Source organism: Orycteropus afer, unplaced genomic scaffold, assembly GCF_000298275.1.
Source record: "Orycteropus afer afer isolate SDZICR_OR568_19922 unplaced genomic scaffold, OryAfe1.0 scaffold00247, whole genome shotgun sequence".
NCBI lineage: Eukaryota > Metazoa > Chordata > Mammalia > Tubulidentata > Orycteropodidae > Orycteropus > Orycteropus afer.
Window position 1 is genome coordinate 5,042,638 of NW_006921834.1, and position 8,568 is coordinate 5,051,205.

General features: G+C 42.7%; 1 protein-coding gene across 1 annotated transcript in view; it reads right to left on the bottom strand.

Annotated features, from left to right (window-relative positions):
- Nucleotides 1-2,185: 2,185 nt before the first annotated feature.
- Nucleotides 2,186-8,568, bottom strand: part of SCN8A (sodium voltage-gated channel alpha subunit 8) — a 138,775-nt gene continuing 132,392 nt past the window's right edge. The window contains exon 26 of the mRNA XM_042782139.1: nt 2,186-3,333. Within this exon, the coding sequence (XP_042638073.1) occupies nt 2,186-3,333 (1,148 nt within the window). The remainder of the gene's footprint in view (nt 3,334-8,568) is intronic.

Sequence of the window (8,568 nt, forward strand, 5' to 3'; positions counted from 1 at the left end):
GTCACTGAAAGAAATGCCTTCCCAATCAGGTATCGGGTGTAGTACGAACGTTCTACGGATGGTGCCACAGAAGCTGGCTTAAGAGAGCTGGACAGAGTTTGTAATGGTCCAACAACACAGAAAGCTCTGCTTACCGACTTGCTGTGGTTTGTTCTATGCAACACTATGCAGGTGGGCTGTGAAGGTACATCCAGAGTGCTTCTACTGCGAGGCAGACCGCTGTGTCTGATTATGGGTTATTGTTTTTGTTTCTACCCCCACCCCCTCCATGTTATGATTCCAAAAGAATTTATTTTGATTTGGTTCGCATGCTAAGATCTCTCCTCCTACTTTGTAAGGACTCCCTGAAACATTCAACTACAGCATCTTGGCTTTGAAATCTAGTTAGCTGATGAGAAACCCCTGGACTGAAAACTGTCTTCTTTAAAGCAAGAGATGGGATGGAACATATGATGCTCCCCCACAAGCCACCCTCCAATGACAACGGGCAGTTGCTAAGCAGATAGCAAAACTGGCTGAAGGGAACGTGCTGGGGGAAGCTGGAACATTCTGCAAATTTCATATTAGATAACTATCTCATGAAAACCAATGCAGTAAAGAGACCAAGTGGGCTTGGTTCAGAGGCGGCTCCATTTTTACCTCAGGTCCCACCAGTGACTATTTGTTCTAATAATGAATGCAAGAAACCACAGCCATAGCCCCAATGCTGTTGCCCTCACCCAACTCTGGGTAAGGGAAAGCCCTGCTTGTGGAAGAATGTGATGGAGGCAAGAGGACTCATGCAGCGTGTGATCTTGTGACAACCCCTCGGGAGAAGAGAGAGGCCAGTTCAGAATATCTGAACCCCTCTTCTTATTGACCCAAGGCCAGAGAAAGCCACAAGGCAGAAGGACATGATAGTAAATGAAGTGAGCACCCCTTAACCCCCAACAAAAGGTTGTTTTAAGTTCCCCATATTACTCCCTAGAGATAACGTGCTACTTTGAATAGCACTTTTATCTCTACCCCAATGTCAATTCTCCAGTATGAAGGCTAAACAATCATCATAAATATTGCAAGATACAAATGAACTTTTTGTTTTTTTTTAGCCCTAGGATTTGGTTTTACAGTGACATTATTAATACAAGCCATTCGGGATCGAAGTCTCCCCATGTATGGGACACAGAGCAGCATTAAATAGTTCATCTTTCAAAATGTGCCAACAATGGCTGTATGTTAGAGATGTCTGTTAAACATATACACACAACGGATCCATCTGCTTGTTGGTTTGGGTTTGTTTTGTTGTTGTTGGTGGTGGTCAATTAATTGCTTGGTTATGTTTCCCTACCCAGAAGGTGTGTGAAAAGACTTTTAAGAATTAATAAAGAATTGCAGCGGGTATGGAAATCTTACCATTTTCTCCAAATACAGTGAACGGCGCAGGGCTGGGTCCTGTCCAAAGGCTGACCCAGTGCAGGGGACAGGATTAGTAGTGTCCTGTGGTGTATGGTTCTCATGCATGACTTCTGATCACAGCATGCCATCATGCAAATCATTTCTACGCATTGAACGAGCACAATGTTTGGATTGGCCTGAGCAAGTCCTCCTCAGCCTGAAGAAACCTGATTGTTTTCCCCCACCCATCTCCAAACCACGTGAAGCCCATGTGGAGAAGATGTGGTTTAGATCAAAGAAACTGACAATTGAATGACATGGGCTAAATATGAGTGTGTGTGTGTCTGTGTGTTTCCTTTTTGCTGCTTAGCCTAACTAATGTAAGAATGCAAATATAGTTTGCATGAACAAACAAACTTTTAAAGTGATGCTTTCTGCTTCTGAGAATCAACAAAATGAAAAAATAAAATCCATTTGGCTGCAACGGAAATATGCTGGTCCCGGCAGCCTCTCCTCTGTTTTTGTATCCTGTTAGGTTTGTCCTAAATTGCATTGACTGATGTGGAACATGCAGTAACCACCTGCCCAAGCATTAGAAAAATCTGTGAGTCCAGGGAGCAGGGTCCTTTGCCCTTGGCAGGTCACTGCTCAAGATGCAACCGTGTTACATGGTAAGCAGACTACGTTTGGTATAGATCTTCAGGTTAAAGTGTCTCCACAGCTGTTCTGCATTGATAATATTCAGGAAGTTTGTAAACAATCTTTCACTTCCAAGTTTTAAATCTGTACAATATTTAATTTTTGCTTTCCTCTAACACTTGGATTCTCTGACCTCTTTTTGTCTTTTGGCTCTTTCCCTTCTTCCTTCCTCCACCCGCTGCTGTTTCTCCTTTTCAGGTTTAGTTACACTGTCATAGGATGGGAGGGAGGCTGTAGACGGGGTGCTCTCTTTTTTCTCCCGGTGTGTGCCTCCATTCTCCAGCTTATTGGAAGTGGTCTTTTTGCAAATGAAGCCCCGCCTGGCTAAATGTCCCCGGTAGGCGCGCTGTAGGACCACCGCAGACACTTCCTCCTGCTTGCGCCGCAGTGTGGTCGTGATTGGCTCATAAGACACTTTGGAAGGATTGGATGCCACGAACCTCTCCTCCATCTGCTGCCGTAGGATGTCCAACTCCCCGCTATCTCCTAGGACCCGCTTGGTGAAGGCAAAAAGGATGTCCAAGCAGTGGATGCGATCCCCACTCACCATTGGCAGATCCATGGCAATGAGCTCGATGGTGTTGGGCTTGGGCACGCGGAGAGGGTGCTCCAAGGCATCTGCGAAGTCTGCCAGCTTACAATATTCAATGAATTGGGTGGCGTCAGGGTCAAACTTTTCCCAGATTTCATAAAAGGTCTCAAAGTCGTCCTCACTCAGAGGGTCTGCGCTCTCCTCTGTGGCTACACTGAAGTTCTCCAAGATGATGGCAATGTACATGTTCACAACAATCAGGAAGGAGATGATGATGTAGCTTACAAAGAAGAAGATGCCCACCGAGGGGTTCCCGCAGTCTCCCTTAAAACCACTCCCTGGGTGCTCCTTATCCAGACTGCAGTCAGGGGGGCGGTTTAGGATAGGCAGCAGCAGGCCATCCCAGCCAGCCGAGGTGGTGATCTGAAACAGGCAGATCATGCTGTTGCCAAATGTCTCAAAGTTGAACATGTCGTCAATGCCAGCCTCGTGTTTCACATATGCAAAATTGGACATCCCAAAGATGGAGAAGATGAACATGACCAGGAAGAGCAGAAGGCCGATGTTGAACAGGGCAGGTAAAGACATCATTAAGGCAAAAAGCAGGGTACGAATCCCTTTGGCACCTTTGATCAGACGCAAGATGCGCCCAATACGGGCCAGTCGGATGACTCGAAATAGGGTTGGGGAAACAAAGTATTTCTCAATCATATCAGCCAGGAACATTCCTAAGAAGAGGAAGAGAAGAAGATAAGTTATCCAGATTAGAGATTTCCCTTCTCTTTACTTATTTCACTGGGCACCAGGGAACTCTGCAGTTCAAAGGGCTTTATAGAATGAGTGTTTACTGTTGAATCTGAACTTCTATGATAAAGAAAATGACTCATTTCAAAAACACAGAAGAGCAGAGAAAGTAATAAAACAGACACTTAAGTACCTAACACCTAGCTTTAACAGAGGCTATCATTTTACCAACTTTGCTTCCCTTTTCATCCCCAGAAGTAACCACAATCCTGAAGAGTATATATCTATGGTGAATTGCGAGATGTAGCCCTTGTAGCCACTCTCTTCTATTTTGTGACGTATTATCCATGCCTGTTTAGGGTGGTGTGGTAGTTAAGGTTGTGTGTCACCTTGGCTGGGCAGCTGATAGTAGTTATTCCCTATAATGACTGGCTATTGGCTCTGTGGTGTAATTTGCCATGAGCAACTGAGTAACTGCTTTTAAACTCCTGATTGTTAAAGTCATCCACTTGGGGTATTTCTGTTGGAGCAGCACAGGTGGGATGTATCTTGAGTCCCCAGCTTGCTGGAGGGTATAACTCAGATCACCACCGTTAGCTTCCCTGAGGGTAATACAGGAATCTTCTGGAAACATTTGCTCTCCCTCTTGCTCCAGTTCTGCGTTTTGGCTCACCGTCATCTCACCCCTGGATCTGGGACAGCAGTCATCATCTGATCTGCTGATTGAGGTTCGTCAAACTCCGAGAATTGGGAGGATCCTCAAGACCTACTTACAAACGTGGGACTTGCCAGCCTCTACCACCATTTGAGATGATCCCTTGGGTGTCTGTGAATTCTGTGAGATGTTACAGTGAAATATAGAACCCTAAGATGGGAGGTGGGGGCATGGAGATTACTGAGAGGAGGAGGAGGAGTTAATGTCTGAAATGATGGAGTGGCACAATAGTTTGGACATTTGGGACACCTTTAACCTCCGCTTCATGGGGACCGGCCTTGTGCTGATCTTTCTAAGAGAAACTGTTCAAGCAGTATCATTCTAGTATGTTGTACTATGTATGATTCCATAACTAACATAGAGTATCTTATTGCATTTAAGGAATTATACTGTATCTTTTTATAACTTACTTTCGAGACTTAACATTGTTTGTGAGATTAGTATAATTTTAGATGGTTCATTTTAATAGTTGTATAGTATTCCATTTTCTGAATAGTTTCTCACTTATCTGATTTCCTACTCAAGGATAATTAATTTTTTTCAGATCTGTGCATGTACAACTTTCCTAGGTGTTACTGAGTTGCTCCTCAAAATGCTATCAATTTTTCCTATCTATAAAAAACAGATGAGAAGTCCTGATTTCACTATGACTTCACTATCTTTCAGCCTTGATGTGTTAATTATTCTGCTAAGGCATTCAATTTTCAAAGTCTCTTCTTACTGGCTCTGAAAACTCATTTCTGGTTTTTCATCACCCCTCCCCTACTAAACTAGCCTAGAAAATTAAAGGAACCTCTAAGGAGAGGTTTTCAATTCAAGAACTTCTAGATTTTGTGCTTAAAGTCATGAATCAGAAAAAGTATAGCAGATGAAAAAAAAAAAAAAAAGCAAGAATATAAAAAAAGTAGGATATAAAAGTAGAGGATTAAAATGTGAAAACCAGAGGGCCTTCTTGTGTTTACATTCAACCAGGGGTTTGTCTTCAACTAGACCATTTATCTTTAAAAGTACAGAGCAACAAGGGGAACTCAATGAGTGACCATGGAAGGAAGAAGAAAGAGTCTGGGAAATGAAAACTGAAGGGGAGGCACTGATTAACATGTTCTCTTCATTCAATGCCTTCTGCTGTCCAGGACCCAATGAGATAACACAAGCTTCAATCAGCATGGGAGGGATTTAATTTGATGATGAAGGAAACATCTTTCAATCATAAGACTCCATAAACACTGGGGCCATATACTACAGAAGGCTACAGAATCCCCTCATTTTAAGGTTTTAACCCTTTCATGACCCATACGACATATATCATCCACCAACATTTTCAGTCTTTAAGGTTCTTTTGGAAGCTGCTGTTCTAGTTGTAATATATGACACCACCTGTCAGAGACTTGTATAACTGTGAATCTGAAGAAACAGGCTTCACCCCACCAATCATACCACCGGGGTCTACTTGGGACATAAGTGCCCACATAATTGTATCAAAATCAATGTTGTTGCTGTTGTTAGGTGCCATCAAGTCAATTCTAACTCAGCGACGCTATGTACAATAGAATGAGAAAGTTCTGGTCCTGTGCCATCCTCACAGCCTCTGCGACGCTTGAGTGATTGCTGTAGCCACTATGTCAACCAGTCTCATCGAGGGTCTTCCTCTTTCTCGCTGACCCTCTACTTTACCAAGCATGATATCCTTCTCCAGGGACTGGTCCCTTTGGACAACATGACCAAAGCATGTGAGACAAAGTCTGGCTATTCTCACTTCTAAAGAGCATTTGGCTGCACTTCTTCCGAGACAGAGTTGTTTGTTCTTCTAGCAGGCCATGGTATTTTCAGTATTCTTCACCAACACCACAATTCAAAGGCATCAACTCTTCATCGGTCTTCCTATTCATTGTCCATCTTTCAGATGCATAAGAGTTGATTGAAAATATCATGGCTTGGGTTAGGTGCACCCTAGTCTTCAAAGTGACATCTTTGTCCAGTGCAATGCATTGTCTGATTTCTTGACTGCTGCTTTCATGGGTGTTGACTGTGGATCCAACCAAGTAAAATGAAATCCTTGACAACTTCATTTTCCCATTTATCATGATATTGCTTATTGGTCCAGTTGTGAGGACTTTTGTTTTCTTTATGTTGAGGTGTAATCCATACTAAAGGCTATATAGTCTTTGATCTTCATCAGTAAATGCTTCAAGTCTTCTTCATTTTCAGCAAATGTGGTTGTGTCATTTGCATATCACAGGTTGTTAATGAGTCTTTCTCCAGTCCTGATGCTGCATTCTTCATATACTCCAGTTTTTCAGATTATTTGCTTAGCATACAGATTGAGTAACTATGGTGAAAGGATACCACCTTGACACACACCTTTCCTGATTTGAAACTATTCAGTATCTCCTTGTTCTGCTTGAATGACTGGCTCTTGGTCTATGTACAAGTTCATCATGAGCACAATTAAGTGTTCTGGGATTCCAATTCTTCACAATGTTATCTATAATTTGTTATGATACACATGGCCAAATGCCTTTAATATAGTTGTTCTGGTTACCTAGTGCTGCTCTGACAAGAAATATACCACAAATGGGATGGCCTTAACAAACAGGAGTTGATTCTTACAATTTGGAGGCTTTATGTCCGAGTTCACAGTGCCAGGCTCTGGGGGGTGGGTGAAAGCCCCTCAACCTTGGGGTCCAGCTCCGCCTCCTGCTCCTGAACCACTGGAGCTAGAAGCATTTCTTCACTCAGACAGCTGCTGGCTGCTGAGGCTGAGAAGCCCCAAGGTTGACAAGTAAAAAGGCACAGTTCCGATGTTACAAAACCACACGGCAGGCCATTAACTTAAGTCCATTTAAGTCCCAAGGTCGGCAGAGCATGGCAGGCTGCTGAGCAACGACACGGCTACATGCAGGGTCCAAGCATGCCATAGGCTAGAGACCATTCTCAAAGCTTCTCCTTATATACAGGAAGCAGACCACATCCCAAAGGCAGCTACTCAGCTACTTGTGGTAGACCCCACCATGGAGCTGATTGCCATTCTCATCATTGGGAATAACTACCACCAGCTGCCCAGCCAACTCAACCAGGCCCAGCCAAGTTGACACACAAACATAACTACCACAATTGTCAATAAATCACAGGTAAACATCTTTTTGATATTCTTTGCTTTCATCCAAGATTGATCTGACATTAAGGAGAGGAATTTTTCTTTCGGTGGTAATATGGATCAAAATCCATATTCATATTACCTCAAAACATTTTCTTTCCCTTGAGTTCAGTTTGCCTACCATTACTGAGAACACATGGTATCAATAAAACAAAAAAAAAACCAAACTCAAAGCAGAAAATAATTTGATCATGAAAGGATTAAGGCAGGAAAGAACCCTACCTTTCAAATAAGATATAGCATGTTCAGAGAGTGGGTCAGATAAGCTTTGGGGCCTCTTTCGGAACAAGGGTCCCATTGGTGTTTAAGTTTTTGAGAAAATCTCCACTTCAGCCAGGCCTCAAAATGATTTCTCAGCTCTCTTTTAAACTTATCAATTAAGTCCTGACCATAAGAAGTCAGATAATATACATCCCACATATGGTTTACTGGGATCATGTTGGCTTAATACCCTCCAACTTCATCAGGGATGGCTTTAGATATCAAGGACAGGTATATTAGCCCTACTTCATTCCTTCCCTTGAGTGAAGGGTTTATTAAACTCTTCTTTCTACTGGTTTGTCTTTATTCTCTTCTATGCAAAATTTTGGGACTTCTAGTTGGTAAAGTCTTTGGCAATGGTAGATTTGGGGAGGACAAACAAAGGTGACTGCTTAGAGTTATGTCTCACCTAACCTTAATGAAATTTGTGTTGTCCAGCAAAGTGTGTTGAGATGGAAAAGTCAGCAAGATTCAGGGCAAAATTCGTATCAGAAATAAAGAACAGACATTTCAGTGCAGTCCTTTTCTGTTATCTTATCTCTTAGGAGCCCAAATACGGTGACATGTAGCAGATGGGAGACAGTTCTAACCAAGGCAAAAAGGAACCTTCAGTAGACAAGTTTTAAAAATTCAGGGAAGTTGCAGAAGAAGGAAAAAAAAAAAAAAAAAGGGATATAAGAAAATATTAAATAAATGAACTCTATATACAAAGGACCTCTGGTAGCGTAGAGCCTAAGGCATCTGACTGCAAACCAGAAGGCTGGCGGTTCAAACCCACCAGCTACTCCTTGGAAGGAAGGTTGGGCAATCTACTTCCGTAGTGATACTGCCTTAGAAACCCAAGGAGGGGTCTCTATGAGTCAGGTCTGACTCGATGGCACATACCAACAACCACCACAATATACATTATTTATTTATTTACATTGTGATTTGGGTGAAGATTTACAGAGCAAATTCACTTTCCATACAATAGTTCACATATACTTTGTCTCATGTCATAGACCACAGTTTACCACAATGCAACAGCTCCCCTCCCACTTCTTCCCGATAGTTAGCTCTTCCCAGTGTCCATCCCTCCATACACTC